This window comes from Sander lucioperca, chromosome 2, assembly GCF_008315115.2.
Source record: "Sander lucioperca isolate FBNREF2018 chromosome 2, SLUC_FBN_1.2, whole genome shotgun sequence".
Taxonomy (NCBI): Eukaryota; Metazoa; Chordata; class Actinopteri; order Perciformes; family Percidae; genus Sander; species Sander lucioperca.
In genome coordinates, this window is record NC_050174.1 from 16,423,006 (window position 1) to 16,443,323 (window position 20,318).

The 20,318-nt window shown below is 42.9% G+C and overlaps 1 protein-coding gene across 8 annotated transcripts in view; it reads right to left on the bottom strand.

The window, feature by feature from the left end:
• Positions 1-20,318, bottom strand: part of rhobtb4 (Rho related BTB domain containing 4) — a 45,118-nt gene that overhangs the window by 11,835 nt on the left and 12,965 nt on the right. For 7 of the 8 annotated variants that reach the window (XM_031309077.2, XM_031309072.2, XM_035994188.1 and 4 more), the window contains 6 exons: positions 8,305-8,506; positions 7,435-7,538; positions 3,410-3,595; positions 2,206-3,025; positions 1,802-2,021; positions 626-744 (listed from right to left, as the gene is read on the bottom strand). In XM_031309077.2, coding sequence (XP_031164937.1) covers positions 626-744; positions 1,802-2,021; positions 2,206-3,025; positions 3,410-3,595; positions 7,435-7,538; positions 8,305-8,496 — 1,641 coding nt within the window. In that variant the 5' untranslated portion in view covers positions 8,497-8,506. Of the gene's footprint in view, positions 1-625; positions 745-1,801; positions 2,022-2,205; positions 3,026-3,409; positions 3,596-7,434; positions 7,539-8,304; positions 8,507-14,649; positions 15,029-20,318 lie in introns of those variants that run through there. The other variant, XM_031309070.2, reaches the window with a different exon arrangement.

A 20,318-nucleotide genomic window follows, 5' to 3' on the forward strand; every position in this document is an offset into this window, starting at 1 on the left:
AAAAGGTATACACTTACATACAGTCCTACCCCTTCTCCATGACTCAAACAATTAAATCATATATACAACTCAAACAACTATCGCAATGCTAATATGTACAAACTACAAATGTCAACCCAGTGTCAATCCCATTTAACTAAGGCCATTCCCCAGCCATGTATGTGTAGCTAAATACTTCTGAGATGTTATACCTGGGCTGGACAGTCAAACTTAAACTAAATATATAAAAAACTAAAACTAAACATTTCTGAAACTAAACTAAAACAAGCAAACACACTATGAAAACTAACCGTATGAAAATGAAAAATCAAAACTAAAATAAAAAAAAACGAACTGAAAATTCCAAACTACAACCATGTCACATACTGGAAGCACACATGTGCAGGTTGTACAATGTCATAAAGGTAAGACATCCTAAACATTATCCAAGCAACCCATTCACCTTTGCCTAATCTCTTCTTTTATCAGATGTTACTGCTGTTGTTGAGTACAGGTGTGTGACAAGGTTGCCCTTAAAGGCTGGCCCGAGATTACTTCCAAGTATTCAGCACACAGAAACCAAATCCCTGCTCAAAACTTAAAGGTAACTCCATCCTCGGGCTCTTCCCGGAATGTCTGAACTCACCTCCTCAATGTAGCTTTCCATGAAAGAGCCACGGAACATGGCAGCCATCCAGTTGCAGCTGGAGATGAGCAGGGGCTTGTGGGCCGGGAGGCAGCCATCGTCCAGTCGGAAGACCACATCTAAAACCGGGGTGGGAAAAGAGCATTCATCTCGTGGTGTGCAACAGATGCCCAGGCTACAGAGGGGGAAAGACAGACAAGGCAGACGGCCACACACCCACACCCACACACACCCACAAGGCCAGACAGACACACACACACACACACAGGCAGAAGGCCAGACAGACAGAACCACACAGAGACATAAACACAGGTAGACAGACAGAGAGATAAATTGACAGAAGGACAGAACAGCTTTTGACACAGAGTAGGTGAAAGAGAGCAGATGCAGGGTAGTATGGTCAAGGAGTAAGTTATGTGTGGACTCACGACTAAAGCTAAACTAAAGCTTTGGCGGAGAAGGTGTTGATCAGGAACACAGCAACTATATTAGTGTAATAATGTTGTAATTGGCTACATCAGAAAGCAAGTGACTTAATTTATCTTTAATTCAATCACTGAATAATAACTGGGATGAAGCAGAATTATTCCGATAGCTTCATTTTTCAATATAAGCATTTAAAGGAAGATTCTTATTGTTAAAATCATGAAGACAACATAGAAAGGATAGAAAGAAGTGAATGTGAGACAGGCTTTTTTCAGAGACAGCTGATGTCTGGCTCTGACAGCAAATGCTGTGACAACATGCATACATAACATCTAAGGGGGACAGACAACACCACAAAAACACAAGACACAGGAAGCACACAAGAGCGAAACACAAGAAAACTCAGCAGACTCAAATGACAGTCATCAAAACACTTGATGACTTTAAAAAGGACTTTAGAAAACAGGTAAACCACAACATACAAAACACATATTTTATAGCAAATATTCAATGGCAATGTATATGATCAAATGTGCACCAAGTGTACATTTCCAAAGACTGAAAGAGAATGCTGGAAATTAGCCTCTCTCTATACATTCTCCTCCTTAGCTTAAGCATAATCCTCCACCACTCACTCACACACACACCTACTGTACAGACAAACACATACTGATGTTTAAGTGGAAAAAAAATCTACAATGACACCGATTGAAAGTATTGAGGCGCTGGATGGTTGGCACAGTAGTTTACCAGCATAGGTCCCTTTATTGAGACACTCCTTGATGCGGTTGGCTCTGCGGACGTGGAAAGCCTTGGTGATCTCCTGGTTCATGAAGCTCTCTCTGTTGAGAACATTGGCCACCATCATCCGAAGGTCAAACACCTCAAGCAGCTCTGCGATGGTGGCCACCTGCATCAGATCCCCTCGGCCCTCGTCCAGACTGCCCGTGTACAGGTACTGAAGCACCGCCTGAAACCACAACAAATGTACAGCTTTGGAACAACGATGAAAACATTAAAAAAAAAACTCTTGTAGCCTGCAGTAATGATGCATAACATTTCTAATCGTAATCAAAAACATCAACAGATGTATGTTCTTTTCTGCAATACTGTGTGAATATTTTAAGCAATCTTGTCGCTTTTAACTCCAGCACCTTAAATGGTTCTTCCTGTATAAGCGCATCCATGGCTACCACAGTCATGAGTCGTGGTCGTCCAGTCATGGGATCATCAACATGCTCCAGACACACACTCAGGAACCCCCTTCCCCATCCTAACAGTGCTCGGCCAGTCCCTAGTGCTCCCAGGGAGTAGTGGGATCGAGAGGGGAGTGCATTATCACTCTGGGAAGTCCTCAAAGAGCCCTGCTGGAGCAACTGGGGTCGATTCAGGCCCCGCACTCCTCCATCAACCCCATCTTTATCAATGTCCAGGCTCTTAGTGCGCCCAGCTTGCTCTTTAGCTCCTCTCCTGCTCTGCTCATCTTCCTCCCCACTCTCCAAGTTTTCTTTGCTCTCTTGTTCCTCCCCCTGTGGCCCCATGCATGATCCACCAAGATCGAGGGTGAAGAGGTCATAGAACTTGGAGCAGGAAGTAGCCAGATATACTTTGTGTGCAAACACGCGAGTACCACCACCCTGTAGAAGGAAAAGAACATCTGTACACAGTGGCTGGCAGAAAAGGGAATCAGGGCCCTCGCCCTCTGTGGGAGGGGGGTCTGGGATGCCCACTATGGGGCGAGGCGGGCGAGGAGGCAGGAAGGGAGCCTGGAGAAGTGGCCTCTGGACCTTTTTCAGGTGGGACTTCCAGAACTGCAGGTGACGACGCGAGATCAGGGCGGCTCGGATGGCATTGTCAAAAACATCTTTGACTCCAAACTGAGCAACAATGCTGGTCTCATAGTAGGGAATCCCAAGTTCCTTTGCCACCTCGTGGCCTCTCTCTGGTGGAAGGATATCGGTTGGTTTGATGGGTCTGCAGGACAGCGAGAGATAATGATGTTAAGTAAGTAGGAAGTTGAGCAACAATACTAGAAATTGACACAAAGCAAGACCGATGTTTCCAAATCAGTGCAAATTTTAACAACATGTATCTATACTTTATTTACATGATGGGACAATTGGGATTACAGGTAATGAATTAAATCTATAGCAGCCAAAAAATGACTCAAAACACTTTTCGTCACATCATCACTCAATGAACATAGCACAATTGTCAATGTCTTGTTTGCAGTGATTCAGTTACAGTTACGCTGGTTGATTAACTGGAGCAACCCACATACAACCTTCACTGAAAGCCAGCGTGGCACATGTTCTATCTGAGTTTGTCTGTTGATGCTTGGTGAAAAAGGCGTCTCACTTGGCTAGGGGTCGGCGTGCACGGTTAACTGCATCCAGGTCGGCATAGCGCAGATCCAGCTGGCAGCCAACCAGAATGATGGGCGTCCGGGGACAAAAGTGCTTGATCTCCGGAAACCACATGGTGCGTACATGGCGCAGGGAATTGGGATTAGCCAGAGAGAAGCAAAGCACCACTACGTCTGACCTACAGGGAGAGAAGGGGGAGAAAAAATCTTCATTTCATGTACTTACAACCTTACAGAAATCGTAGATAAGATAGCAGAGGAGAGCTGATGTGTTGTGTCATGAGCAAGAGATGTCAGCAGAGAGAAGACAAGTGGTCTTTAAAGGGGACAGAAAAGAGAAAAAGAAAAAAGGGGTAATACTGAGTCACTGAACATCTTGTCAGTTTATGTTAAAACGTGTGTATGGAAGAAGCTTTTTCAGCTGCCCCAAGGCATTGTGGGAGCATGGACAGTGCCATCGAGAGAGCTGGGGTCACTAGACGTGTGTGTGTGCGTGTGTGTGCGTGTGTGTGCGCGCGTGTGTGTGTGTGTGTGTGTGTGTGTGTGTGTGTGTGTGTGTGTGTGTGTGTATCTGGGCCTCTGGGATGGTGATCTGTGTGGCCCATCGCTCTTTCTCTCTCTCTTTCTCTTACGTAAATATCCCTAAGCCCTCCAAGGCAAGAGAAAGCCAAGAATATATCAGAACACACACACACACACACACACACACACACAATTAATTTCCTCAACCAATGTGTTTGAGCAAGCAGACAGCAGTACTTATAGCTGTTCTCTGGTGCTGATACTTATGTGGCATGTTTGTGCATATGTCTGTTTCTAGGTAATGTTAAAATCAAGCTCTGTGTCGGTGAGACTGAACATTTAGTACCAGCACAATGCTGACAGTGTAAGAATCTATAATTCCTAAATGATCTACTTCTTAAAATAACACAATACGAGGCTTTTGACCGCAGCAGCACAAGACCAGGCGTATTTTGCATTAGCATCGCTTGTTTAACTTTTGTGCTACATTAACCATCATTGATAGGCTGCAGATAATTAAATGTCTAATCCTGTTTTTGACATTTGTCAGGCATGCACTATACACCAACAGATGTGAGATGTTAAACCTAAACCCACTTAAACACTTATCTTTTTTCAGGCCTATTTGTTGAGTAGACAAAGGCTACACTAATTTACATACAAACATGCACAAACAGCACTAAATCAAATGACTCTCTACAAAGGAATATGTTTACAGTGTAGACACAGGTTCCATAGTCCAACTTTACTTTCACTAATGTAATCTCTGAAAAGCGTATACTCCCAAGGACATAACATAACACTACACCACCAAAGCATTACATCACCGCACACACACACACACACACACACACACACACACACAGGAATGCCCATTAGCACTTTGTCAAAGGATCATTACCATGGCATAGACTGAGATCATGTTATGTGTACGTTTCTTTGTTCGCATGGTTACATGATTTCTTTTTTCATACCTAGGATTTATTGCCATTGTTTGTGCCAGTATAACTTTATGTTGTTAGCATAACACTACTGAAATATGAGCCCCAGAAGGCTTTTACTGTAAATCTGTCCGATCTTGACCTATCTATAAAAAGCAGCTATTTGAAAGTCTGAGAGTGAAGGTGAGGTAATTAAAAATGAGCACCAGAATAATCCTTTAGTACGGCTACTTTGCACTGCAGAGCTATTTCCAGGTTCAACCTGGAGGTCAACCCGCATGACCTACATATTGTATTTTTATGTAACCTGTCCACTGTTCTATCACTAATTATTTACCACCAACACAAATGCATAATAAATAGCTCCACCAGTGACTGGTTATGTATTGCTTTCTGTGTGCGCGGACCGTGCATGTGTGTGTATGTGGTGGATTCAAACTACAAAGGTCATCAGCTGCCAGATTATGTAAGAAGAGACACATACAGTATATGGAAACAGGCCCTCGCACACGCACAAACACAACAGAGATGTCCCAGATAATCAGATTTTCTGTTGCAATAAAGAAATTGGTAAATGGGTCTTATGCAGGCATACGTGTATCACTCTGAAATCACACAGGCTGGCATGACACCCCTCATCGTCATTAAGTCTGTCACAACTATACAGTATTATAAAAGTTAATAGGGCACCTCTTAAACTGCTTACAAGAACAAATGCTTACAGGTGCAATATAATATTGTTTTGCATATTTAGCCAAAAAGCAAAACAGCTCTTTTTTTGTTTTTTTTAAATAAATTTCTGCTGACTGAAAAAAAAATTAAGTTGAGGTTGGCTCAGGTTAAGTTTGGCTTAGCCTATTTTCAGGCCAAGAATGTTTTCCCAACCAGAATGTTCCTCTCCTAACAAAGCATGTGACAGTCTGGGTATTGTCTAACAATGTGATGTTTTGATATCAACAAAAGGCTGAGAGTGGAGGAAGGTGTGGAGAGGGTGTTGGAGCAGCAAAGTGTCAAGGCTAAAGACCATTTCACAGTTATGTAAACATAAACATTCTAAATGACAATGAAGGTGATTTCCTGTTGCAGCGTATGTGAATGACACCATTGGACATGAAGTTTAACAAGGGTCCAGGTTGTTGCCTAGCAATGGAATTCCATTGAAAGGGTCTATGGAGGAGGCAAATGATGGGAGTTGAATTACGGGATTATGAGGGAGAGGGGAGGTGAAGGTGAGGTAGAGGAGTCTGAGGGCAGGTTGGAGGAGAGGGCACGGTCCAGATGAATGAGTGGATGAACAGAGCTGGAAGAGGAGGAGGGGAGGTTGATGCCTGGAGCTGCAGATGCCAGGGAGGCAGGCAGGCAGGCAGAAAACAGCTGAGCTGGCACTGTGTCTTTATCAGCTGACTGCAGGCTGACAAAGCATACAGGACATTCAGACAGACAGACACACAAGCGCACACACACCAGAACACACACAAAGAGAGGCAGATCACTGTGCAGATGTACAGACACTGAGAACGTGGAAGGACACCACAGAGGGGAGGGAATTTGAGCCACACACTGAAACTATACGCAACCTACAAATGCACAAATGGACCTTCTGTCAAGCAGATGCACTTGCAAAAAGGTGACAGGGTGACATGTTACACAAAGTGCATCCACCCACACCCTTGAGAGAGCTCACAGATGGCAGTGTAACATGTACATGTATGTGTGTGTGGATGTTTGTGTCTGGTTATGGCGTATGACTATGTAAGAGACACTTTCGATTATGAAAGATATGCATAAAATAGATAAAGTGGTATAAAAAATATGTAAACGATAATAGACTTACAGTTACTAGACAAAAAAATTGGACGGTGGCGCCAGATGTCTCAGCATTGTTACAAAAGAAAACATATTGAACACAAAATGATCGTATTTAGATAAATATGTGGGTTAATAATGAATTGTCTATTAACAGAACTAATTTAATGATGTAGGCATCTTCACTTTTCTGTGTTACTGTCATGTGAATTGGTATTTGCTGGTTTTGCTTTGGCAATAAGTACTTTTGCAATTCATGCCAATAAAGCAGCTTTGATAAAGGGACGGGGAGTAAGAGGATAGAGTGATGATCCAATCATGTCTGGTGGAGGAAGGATGTAACAGCTTGAGGGCAGAGAGTTCAACTAAAAAGCGTGGCAGCTGGATTACACAAAAAACAACTTTTGGGTAAGTCAATGTTATGTGGGCATGTTTATGTGGGTGTGACAGATTAGTTACATTCTCATTGTAAGTTACTTTCTCCTAAATGAGCCGAGAATGAATTTGGTCACATATTTGTCCAAGGAAATTGTGTCAAGGCTTTACAAATTCTACAGCCAAAGCAAAGCATTCTTTTGGCTGCACTAATTGTGAAAGAGGAATGTGTTGCAATGTAGTTAACCTTGGGGTCAGCCAGTAATTGTGTTATTGGGTCAGTAACTAGGTTTTGGTTTGTAGAATGTCTGGATGCCTGCGTGCGTGCGTGCGTGCGTGCGTGTCGGTCTGTCGTTGTGTATGCATCTGCTCACCTGCCATAGGCGAATCGTCTGTCTTTGTGATGATCCCCGAATGTGTCCCATAGCCTCAGGGACACACTGACCTCATCCACTACATCACGAGATCTCTCTAACACCTGCAACACAGACAAATGTAACATGTAAGCAGGTTCAAAAGTCTTAACTTCATTTTGATGTTTGCAATCACCTGGGAAGAAACAAAAAGTACAATTTCAAACTGCATTGTTTTTAGAATTAAGTTGTATTTCATAGGCCTGAAAAATTGATATTTTCCCAAGCGTGCTGTGCTGATAAATGAAGCCAACGCGGAAGTGCCAAAAACACTAGTTCATCGAGTGGCCACTCGAGGCTGGCTCCAAAAGCGACTTAATCCCCTTTAGTCTGGATCAACGGAAGTACATTTCCAGGACAAAGCCTGACATCAAACCCTGGTGTCAGGCTTTGCCCCTCACCTTCCGCTCTTTGTATGTTGCCTTTCTCAAAACTGAACAAAATTTGGAAGTTAACAGGCAGACATGCGAGCGAACAAGGCAGCTCTGCTTGGTTCTTTTGGTGAATAATTGTAAAGATTTAAATTTTTGTTTAAGGCATTTACTATCTAACTGGGATGTTTTGGGGCCGGTTGACAGAATTGCTATGGACAAAGTACACATGGCGATACACTGGTAAGATCAACAATGTATCCAGCTAATTTAAATAGCTTCATCACTGTACTGTGTGAACAGTTAACAGCGTTTTCTTTTAAGAGGTGCAAATGTTCCACCAAAATAAGTTCCTTCCCAAGACTATTTTGCTGTTCAAAAGTGTACCAGAGTTTGTCTGTATGTGGCTTATTCCACACTGTGTTTGGCTGTGTGTGTTTATGTGTATGTGTCTGCCCACCTCCTGGCATACACGGTACTGGTCGATGGCCCAGACGGTTGGCACGTGGGTGGCAAGCAGCTGATACTGTGTGAGGGTGGCATTGCAGGCCCGGGCGCAGATTAGCCTGGTCTTGCCTACTGCATTATCCCCTACCACCACACATTTAATGGTTTCCACATTGGGCCGCTCATAGTCTGTGTCTATATCCATGGAGAGGGCCCTGGAGAATAGGTAAAAAGAGAGGGTGGAAGAAAAGATGTTAATTCAACATTCATGGAACATTTAAATCACATTGATAACGCAATGAAAGAAACTGGCACCAGGCAACTCTGGCCCGGTCCAGGAAGCGTTGTTAAGGCTCCAAGCCCCCGTAGCTGCACTGACCAGAGGCTTCTGCCAAACTCCTCAACAGAACACATGGTTCGCAGGCTAAGGAATGGAGGGACCACAGAGCTATTTCTGTAACAGCAAAGAGAGAAAGAAAAGAGAGAGACCTCCCTTGAGCTCTCTATTCTTTTCTCTCCTTGTCTGTCGATCATCCTATCTGTCCCCCTATTGATAGCATCTTCACTTCAGAGAGAACATAATGCAATGTGATGATACATCTACATGGCAGCAATACAAAGACACCAATCCCTCACAAATGCATTTGTAATTAGTTTTTTAGGTCATTCAGGAGCCCAGGGGGAGATGTGCATCATCTGTTGGGGTCAAAGATATTTATTGTAGGCTTACACAGAGGGGGGCGCAGACATTTTGTTGCATGTTTGACCAACAGTTAACTCCGGACTTAACCGTAGCAAAAGACAGAAGTGGTTATACACACAGCTCAACCGACTTCCTCTTTTAAAAGCACACATCACTGTGAAAAGCTTATCAAAATCCCCTTCCCATAAACTGCTTACAAACATTTCTGACATGTCAAAACACATGTTAATACTGAACCTATTTTCTAAAACATTCCGGAAAGAATCTGCTGTATTGCATAACCAGCCCACACACCGAAAGACCTGCAGTCGGCTAATCAGTCCATCCGTCCTAGCAACTAGTTCAAAGACCCACCCCAAGGCCCCATAAATAGAGCATCTGAAACATTCATAAAGGCCTTCACTTGCTATTCCATTGACGTGGATGCCACTGCAACACTGACAAACACCAGCAGCTAAAAATGGCATCTATTCATCGGACACATGAGCCATGTGTGCACCCTGCTAATCAACCATGACCTGCTCTTTGTGTCTAAACACACTTCCAACCTGTTCATAATACCACTGCTGCTAGATAGAACTAAGTTCTTCCCCACAGACCTCAGACAATGATGTGACATCTTTCCTGTCAAAAGGATTCCCAATTTTGTAAGCCAGGAAGCACAGAGAGCCTACCTTTGTCTATCTGAGCTGAAGAAAAGAGTGAAAAGTTAAGGCAGTTTCCTGAATGGTCCATATGGAACAGATACAGCTGTGCCTTTCAGAGTTATAAATACCCTTTGCCCATTGCCACCTGTCTGGCTGCGACACCTTCAGAGACACGTACTACAGGTAGAGGAGAGAGATAGAAGAAGCAATAAAAAGTTACCACAACCTTGCACTTATCTAACAGCTATATGCCTAATGGTCACAGCAGCTGCCAAAACAGCAGCCCTCTTAGTGCTGTATTAGGAAAAGAGGTATGAAGGACCAAGTATGAAGCCTGACATACTACACAATTGGTTCTGTAATATTCACAATATGTGGCAAAGGGGGAGAGAGGATACATAGTATTGTTAATTCCTAGTGTTTCCAATGCAGCAGTAGATAAGCAAAGGGGAATGCAAGAGAGATAAGGCAGGGAGGGGATTATTAGAGCCTTAGAGAGAAAGAGAGGGACTGTCCGCCCAGCATTAGAATCAGTCAGTCATGCCACTGGGATCAAAAGGGCATGACCAACAATAACCAAGGCTGATAGAGACAGATAGAGAAAAAGAGACAAAAGTACAGTTCAACACCCTCTACTACTGACCCCTGGAAGTCAGACCGGTCTGGAAGTCTGTACGCATATGGGCAATGTGAGTGTGCATGCATGTGTGTGCGTGTGGTAATGAGCTTAGGGCCGGAATGATGTGAGCAATGATGTAACCGGGAGGTGGCGTTGGTGGTGGTGTGGACAGTTTCTCAGGGGGATCAAGAGAGTACCCAGCTTCCAGATATCATCCTCCATCTGAGGCTCTGCATCGCGCTCCGAGCGAGACGCTGGTCATGCGTCAGTCAACACACAATTGCTTACTCGCACACCACTGCACTTGATAGATACGTATGCACCACTCTCAGGTTTATATTTAAACTGTATAAGCTTTCACAAACAATTATTTTTAATTGCACGACGGAGGGATGAGCAGAAGCCGGAGACTTTGAGAGCAGAGCAGCTCAGAGGAGTGGAAAGAGAAGCTGCAAAGCTCAGGTTTCATTTTTAGCCAATGACCTATAGTTAACTGCACACAGATGTCTAGACCTCATCACCTTCCCAACAAGGCAGCAAAGGAGGCTGCAAGAAGTGTTGGCATGTAACAACAGAATGTGTGCGTGTGAACGAGAGAATAAGATTCTGTCCCAGTTTTTGTGCATGTATTTCTGACTCCTATAGTGGCATATTGACAGGTGTAGGCAAGACTACAGTGATAGGAACGCTGTGACAGGAACTCAAACGCCCACTCAACACACAAACACCAACCTTCTGGTTTACTCTGGAAAGTGTGTGCGTGTTCGGTGCAGGAGGACCAGACAGACAAAGAAGCTCATGCATAATTTGGATAGTGTGCATCTCAGTATGGCTTTGCTTTAAGGCCAGAGGGGGTTTCATAAGGATATGGCTTACAGCTCTACCTCATTGCACAGTTCCTGGCATCTTTACCTCTTGTTTTTTTTTATACACTTCCTTTCTTAATCCTTCATTTATTATTCTGTCTGTCTAGGTCTGTCTGGTTTGTTCCCAGCTGTGCCCACTCAACCACACATTCTGACCCGCTCACAAACTCCCTCCACTCTCCTTCCTATTCTGTATTCATTCTCCAATTGTAATTCTCCAGCTCAGTTATTCCATCCTTCACTTCCCTCATTGTCCTTGAGTAACCTCACTCCATCACCTCTCTTTCTTGTCCTCTCCCAGTTTTTTCTGTCTCATCCAACAGCATGCCCCCTTCGCCCCTTTTATTAGACGTCATCCATCTATCTACGACCTCACACTTTTCTGGATAGCAATCAAGGAGAAGCATTAAGCAGACAGCTCTCCCACGCCCAGTTTGCTCTGTCTCCCTCTCTCTGTTATGCAACACCTTTAGCAATCCACTGGCAGCAACCGCTCATCCCAATGCTCTCTGCAGCCCCCATCCGCCTCTTTTTTGTCCTCTTCCTTAGGGCTAGAGTTCACCCCAACACCCTGTCTGGGCAGCCTGCCTCTCTGCTCCCTCCACCCAGCACTGCAAAACAAAATGACCCCAATAACAACCCACTTTATCCATGGGCCAACACTTGCGCACTCACACAGAGCTTTGGAGTTTACACTATCACAGGCTTGACTGCATGGTCAAAGTGTCCATGTGTAATTGTTGGAAGAAATGATGGCTACATGTGTAGTCATGTATGCAACCTAATTCTTTTCTAACTATTTTTTGTCAAACGTCTGCTCCTATGAAAGAAAAAGTCTACCCATTCGTACTGGTGTATGCTTTTCAGGTGTGTGTGTGTGTGTGTGTGTGTGTGTGTGTGTGTGTGTGTGTGTGTGTGTGTGTGTGTTGGAGTGAAAGCATGTGTGTGTGTGTTATGTGGGTGTTTGAGACAGTGACTGCCATAGGCACAGCTGGCACAGACTGATTACATAACCTGGTCTGTTGCCTCTGCTTGGCTCCCTGGATGGCTGACAGTAGACCTCAGACTCACACATACTAGCACAGACATGCATACACACATGCATGCCGGCACGTACTTGCCTCACCCACTGCAGATGCTGGTACTGGTATTATTGTGCGGCGGCCCGTGGCAGACAGCGATATGTAAGCATTCAATCCTAATGAATGAGAGGGTCTTTGGGAGCAGCATGTCAGCCTGCTTAAGAAAGCCTTCCTCCTCTCTTCTCTCTGCTGCAATTATGCTTTGTAAACACAGGAAGGCTCCTCTTGATGCCCTAATTTCCTTTATCCCTCCCCATCATCTTCCTCCTCCTCCCCTGTCCATATTTTCCACCTACTCTTTCTCTCCATCTCTCTAGCTGTCTTAACTTGTTTCTCGTTTCTATTTCACGCCCTTATTTTTTCCAGTATCCGCACACAGTATGTAACATTTTTCTGGTCAGTATCTCCCAGGATCCCTTTTCTTCTATCACCTCTCCACTTTCTCTTTGCCACTGAACATTACAGTACTTTCTTTGTGACTGTTTTGACTATGCTAAGGAGAACAGGAAAAAAATAATATATATATAAAATGTTCGGATAGTGTTCTTCTTTGTCTATTAAAATGAGTCAAAGCAATTGTGAATACTTAAACATTGAGCTAAAGGACTCAGTCAGTGACCCAAATATGACTGTAACTTTATCAAAGGGGAGGTGGATTAGGTCTGTCTGGAAGACGATATTCCAGGCTGCATTTTCCTTCGGGAATGTAACAGGGGATTTAAACATAATGTAAAATACATTTTAAAAATGGGCTAGAATATAAGGCCCTGGTCCTTTCAACTCAAAATAGCCTGGACCCTAATTATCAAACATAAAATAATAATACAAAATAAATAAACAAAATAATACAATACAGTACATTTGCAAACTACCAAAAACAGAGCTGAACATTGTTAAAAGTACAACACTTTTTTTTATGTTATAAAATACTGGGTTCAAACCTAAGAGAACACACACATAAAGCATAAAACACATAGAACATAATTTCAAGGTCTATTATCCCTCACTACCTTCCTCTACAGCCTGTTAAACGGGTCAGAACATTCAAGGCGTCATATAATGCGGGCTGACCGTTCCATGTGGGTGTGTCAGTGCTGCACTATGTTATCTCAAAGCTGTTGACACAGACAAACTGGTTGGGCATCATCACCAACCATAAGAAGCTCTGTACTAGATCCATCTGATGTTACACATAATGACAGCCCTGATCATTGATTCATTAACAGAACTAGTAATAGAAGGTCTAAAACCAAGACTAATAAATTATTTGTACAAGGATGTGGAAAGAATATTTAGTAATGCTAGAATAAATAATACAATGTATAACAGTTGGTGTTTCCACAAAAGGATGAGCCTTAGTCACAGGGTAGCCATTAGAGTAATAGACATCTTTTCAAGAGAAAAATATATTGGCCAAAAGACAAAGATTGCACAAGATGGAAGAGAAGTGTGCCAAATTGTTTATGTAACCAAATCCTGCAGATATGATTAATTGCTGATGACTGGAAATGAATATATGGCCAGATTAAAAACTCCTGGTGTACAATATTCTTTTCATTTATTTCCAGGTATAGTGAAAGACTTCTTCAGCAGTCAAGCCACCTGCTGTAACACAAACCCCCCGATGACGTCATACCCACAGGATCAGCATTACATTTCTTTACAGTGTGTGTAGCCTATGTGTGTGCGTCTATTCATGCGCGTGCGTGCACGAGTGCGTGTGGATTCGTACAAACTGAGATTCTGCACGGTGTCTATTGCCACAGTTTTTGATCCGCAATGCACGCCGTTCCACTAAATACTGTGCTGTAGCATCACTACACTCATCAATGAAAAGCACCTCGTGCGCTCCCTCTCCCCCGCAGCCATTCATAACTACCTGGCTCATTCATATTTTTGGGAATTCGATTCAACGAATCGGCCAATCTAGACTATTGCATCAGTATCCCTGTGTGGGGAAATAAAATGCAGGTTAGACATCACGTTTAGCACGGCGGTAAGATGTATTTCACATATCGATGTTGTAAAAGGAAGGTAGATATCAGCCTACATCCCAAATGATGGGGTGATAAGTCTTGCGTAATGTGCCAAGCCCATCCGCTGCACTACAACACTCACTGAATCGAAATGCTCTAAAGCAGTCTGTGCAGCACGCGTGGGATTAAAGAAAACATCTTCCATTGTAACATGTCTTGCTAAAATAATGTAAAACGTGTCAAATATAGGAGCCTGTAAGACTATTACAGGGACATTATAGAGATTTAAGGGGAGATTAAAAACCCATCAAGGACAATGAGCATGACATGAATTAAATACAGCTCATGATTTCTGAATCTTTAGAGTAACGGATATTAAAATTAAGCGCTGAGTGGATTGCTTAGTGCACAACAAGAAGGGCATTGGGAGCATGTGACCTGTACTGCTGCAGGAGGGGTCCCTACCTTCCGACGGTTCCGGAATTGACCCACATGCCACTCTGCTGGTGGTTCAGCCGGTCGCTCAAACCGGACAAAAACGCGCGGAGAATGAAGACGTGGTCGCGGTGGTCCCGTTGTTTACGCCAGAGAGCGCATATAACTGCAGCATGCAGAACCTCTGCCCTTTCACATCCTCTCCTCTTACTTCCCCTCGTTGCCTTCTTAACCCAGCGTCCCACAGTCCTCAACAAGTAGGCTACCGACTCGCTGCTGCAGACCTGATATTCTGTTGTGTTTTTTATCAGACACCTTTAGGATAAAATGTAAACATAGCCGGCCTAAATATATTTCTGTCTGAGCCACCTCCTTCTGTTGGTGTTTCCCCAGCTGATTTCCTCTGAGGCAAGCCTCCACGACTGCGCGGCACGACACAAGTCGACCAACTGATATTGTGCTGCGTTCAGGCGCTCTCAGAAAGAAATATTATTTGGAGTAGAACGGCACACCTAAGCCTCCACTGTAACATATAGGCTACCCCAGCTGCACGGCTGTGACATGTTTGGGGTTAGAATAGAAAGCATAGAAGACATTAATGATAAGAACATTTGATAGGCATATTATAAAACGGATGGGTTGTGCATTCATTCCAACATGAAATTGAACCCTTGATGTTTGCATTTTCGCTTGCATTTTCAGTGTTGCTGTGCTGGTAGACTTAGAGCTAGAGAAACGCAATCAAATAGAATCCCTTAACACAAATATCACCCAACAAAAGCGACTGAACACTCCAAAGATATTTAATACAAGACTTGAGGTGTCGAATGACGGAGCTGAAAATTACCACTTGAATGTCTCATGAGAGATTAGGACACAGGAGCCAATCATATCCTGCGAAACTGTGCTTTTCCATCCGGTTAACTCAATACAGCCCACAAAGCATGCTGTCTTTTGTTGGTGAAACACTTGAGCACAGCTGTGTAGACTCTCTGTCATTATGACTCTCATTATTACAAGGGATTGGGCATTTAAAAAAATAAAACATAAAGCATATTTACCAAGACTAATATAAATAAAAATGTGCCAAAAATATAAATTATATTTTAAATATCCATCTCATATTAGCTTGAACTCTCCTTTAATCCTTTCATATAGGTAATTTCCTATGCAAACAAAAATCTGGATAAATGATTCAATGGTGTAGTTATTACTCATAGGCAATGAAGAGATTTTTTTTCTCCTATGGTTATTCTGGGTATTCAGGCATAGCAACTGGCTACCACATAGCAACACTTGTGTATTTCTACAAAAGCCAATACAGGAGCCAAGAAAAAAAGGTTTTTTTGGCCTTCACATTTTTCCAAGATCTCAATGTCTGGGAATGCATTTCTGGAATGTTAGGCTGTACCAGAGAAGAAAAATGCTGCCATGTAGGAGGTAAAATATGTCACTATTCTGCCAGCAAAAACTATTTTTACTTTAAACTTAAATTGCTTTGTTAATGTGATGTTATCCAGCTAAAGACTTTGCCCAGGCATGTTTTTAAGACAGGAACCTTCTTCTGAGTCATTTATATTTTATATACAGCCATGCCTGCAAGCTGAGATAAGAGGTGCAAAGTGGAATTTGTATTAGATTACATTTTATCTTACATTTCATTTTGGACATTTTGCTGTGTTTGGCCATACAGGGACAGTGGACAGTCTAATCTACCAACTTCCTTTCATGACTGTGGGAGACTGAAGACAGACATCTACTGGTAAGATTTGGTACTGACCTCTCGGAAAACAAAGGAGGAATAAGCACTCTCTGCTCAGTGTTGTCACTGAAGGCCACTGCACAGAGAGCTTACATCTTTGTGACAGTGTTGATCAGCAGTGGCTGCCAGTCTGTATGTCTAGAGTGAAAGAGTTTAATGAAGCAGGATAATGCTATAGCAAACCACAAATCTATTACCTGACCCTTCTGCTCCTCAGTCTATCCCAACAAACTCATAACGATGTGTGTTTTTATGCATGTTCTTGCACAAAATATGCAAAAGCGCACACGCAATAGCACAACACCACAGTTAAGAGAACAATAGTTTAATGTGCAACAAAGTGGAAATGTCTTTTTATATATCTATTTGTCCAGTGTTGAAGCCCTGAGAAAACTCTGACCCTTGACCTGGCTGGCATGGCCAAAATGAAACAGCATGAAAGATGGGCTGGAATGCTGCTGGAGAAAGCAGGGGTTCAACAGCACTGGCACTGAGAGGGCTTAGAAATGTGGAGAGGCAGCCCCTTTGTTAGAGAGGTGTACTTGTGAGAGAATTCTCAAGCAGCACAGGCTGAGCCTATGTCTGGCCTTTTCAGCTACAGTAATATGGAAAGGACAGAGCAGCTTTGTTTACATGCTTTATCGCTCTTTTATTAACTGTGTGGGAAGTCTACTCCCAATGCTTTTACACTTTGGTGAAATTCAAGTTGGGAGAATGAGCTGAGACCATTCTTTGGCATAACTACCTCAACAAGTAGTGTCCTGCTGCTTGGACAAAACTCCGTTTAGTCTGCAGTATATTCAACGCCATCCAATGCTCCTCGAGTTTTGTTGAAGGGTTGAATTTGTTTATTTAGACAAAAACACTTAATTCGAGTGTTGTACTTTTAACAATGTTCGACTCATTACATCACAATTTGGTATCCTGAGGATACCCTTTACAATGTTTGCAATACTTTAATATTACCTCTGTAAATGCCTTCATCTCACTTTTCATCAAACATTCAAGAAGGGCTTTATTTGGCAATCAACGATCCACCTTTTTACGTAAAAAAAATCTGACACCTGTTTTCACAAAACAGTTGCTGGTGTTTCAGTAAAATCCTCTACCTGTTCATATCATGGTGAAAGTGAACATCTTTGGGCTCAGATTAAATCAGATAAAATTTCAGATAAAATCATAAGTTTATTTAATATTAAGCAATGGACATCGGGTATCACTTTTATGGACACAGAGCATTTTAGTATGAAACTCTCTCTCTCCTCATCTCCTCCCTTCGTGTCCACTCCTCCACTGACCCTATTCTCACCCCTACAGCTCGCCCAAATATCCAACAGGCCGCACACCCCCTGCCTCAGCACTGTACTGGAACTGTTCTAAAGCTGTCAAAACACCCAGCTTCTCACAATCCCCACATCCACAGAGAGTTCGCCTCAAACACACACCGTACCCAGCGCTATTAAACACACACATGCAACACACACTCAATGAAAACAGTCTACATGCAGCCCCATGCACTGACACAAGTAGGTCAGAGCTGCAGTGGGTCTTCCAAACAGTCCTTCAGCACCAAGGAACTGATAACAGTATCAAAGATTAAATTCTACCTTCAGCCCGGACACACACACACACACACACACACACACACACACACACACACACATACACATGAACAAACATGACATATCATATGTGCATCTGCAGATCTACAGTATGAGATCATTTGTTTGTTTGTTTGGCAGGATGAAGCATTTTTGTTTTGCAGAGGAACAAGACAAAAATGCATCAACACAGGAACTTCAATGTGTTCCTCTGGGAAGAAAATTCAGAGGTCAAAGGTGAAGGGTGAAAGTGATGAGCATTCCTAAATGATCCCGGGTAGAAGAACAGTAAACAACTGACAAATGCACAGAAACACACAGACATCTATGTCAATCTCTGACTTGGAGTCTTTTCATTTCCACTCTTAATCTCTCTCTCTCTCTCTCTCTCTCTCTCTCTCTCTCTCTCTCTCGCTCTCTCTCTCTCTCTCTCTCTCTCTCTCTCTCTCTCTCTCTCTCTCATACACACACACACACACACACACACACACACACACACACACACACGACATTGGGAGGTGGCTGAGATGTGTTGCCAGAGCCAGCACCTTGGCATGAAACAGAGTGTTTTGTAACAGCCGGCCTATTTGGCGATGGGTGATGGGCATGTTAGCAGAGTATGAGTTTAAGTGAAAAACATTCAACGCTAGATAAGGCCTGAGAGAAAGTACAGAAAGAGACAGACAGACAGAGTGCAAGAGAGAGAGAGGCCTGGATATTGTTTACTTAATAAGTTATCAGTAGATTGTCCTATCTACAGTCAGTTGGAAAGCTCCATGTATGTGAACAGCTGTTGTTGCCTCATTATATCCTAATGAAGACATATCACTCCATTGCTCACAACAGAAAGAAAAACACTACAATGGAGTAAAATGCCAGAGCCCATTAGTCAGAAGCTATTAAATGTATTCATTCTTAAATGCTATTTCGTTCTAGGGCGACACATATAAGCATAACGTAAGTGTTATGTCTTGTAAAATCACATCCATTTAGAAAACCTTTTTTATGCAGGTTCAATTTATTTCATGTCAAAAAAGGCTGTTGAAGAACATGTTTAATTAGACCGGTGACTAACTCTCATGTTTCATAGGTATCACCTTCATTTCTGCATTCTTTTAGAGGACCAGAGACCTCCAAATTACTGTCCAATTTTGAAATCAACCAATTAGCCAAATATTAATTTCCAAATTCATAAATGTTTTTAATGCTTTTAATCTAATGTCCATTTTGAGTGATTACAATTTCCACAAACTGGGCAGCATTTAAAAATAATAAATAAATAATTAAAATATGAATTTGACCTTAAGGGTGTGTGTGTGAGGTGTGCACCCTGTACAGCGAGATGTAATACTGAGTTAGCTGTGCCCTCAAAACCAATCATGGATACAAAGTAAAAGTCTGTATGATTTAGATGTATGAGCTATTAAACTCCCAAGGTCTGCAGCATCCCAAACAGGACACAAAAGATAAAACTATTTCTGTTAACAAACTTGTCATCAGTTATTATTCCCCTGTTGCTACAGAATGTGGAATGACAGTCAGTTGGTGAGTCTGACTCCCTGGCTGCAGATAAGTGTTCACTGACTATAATACTGATGTTTGATCAGGTCAAGTCTGTGCTGGTGATGATGGGCCATGATGCTGAAACATGTCTGGAATGTAAAGTGGCTTAAGGTCCTGGGGCAAAGGCTGGATAGAGGTCGGAATAGCTGAATAGAAGGGAAGAATGGAGGGCCGAATGAGTGAAGGAGAAAGGCAGCCCTGGTGAAGGTGTATGGTGGGGTAGTTTTGTGGGGGATTGCTTAACTGCCTGCTGTCCACCTGAGAATAAACAGACCTCTGATTATGATATTAATGCCAACTTAAATGTTTCCCAGTGAGGTGCCTGGCTTTCGCAAAGTGCCCTCAGACTGCCCATTTAGAGCCATGTGGCATCTGACACACCCAACCACACAACCAACAGCACATCTGCCACCATCAGCCCATAGGGTGCCCGTGTCAAGTTACCCCAGCTTTCTTGTGGCTATGGTTTCCTTGGCATGGCCTCAAGCACCAACAGTCATTGAGACATCTCTGAGTGCTAAGAAGAGAAAATTCAGTGATTCTGTGTGCTCTTTGTTTGACGAATTGTTTTTTTGTTGGTTAAAAATCCTTGCCTGTTTTAAGCCTGTTTCATCCAAAATCACAGCCTAGTAGCCTAGAGTGCCTGGCGATAGACAAGGTGGAAGGGATGGTTGAGAGGTTGAAGGGATGAGTGCATACTCTAAATTCTTGAGTGGCATAAATCTTCTGTGATATAGACAAACTGTGCATACCACAGGCCTAATATACTGTCT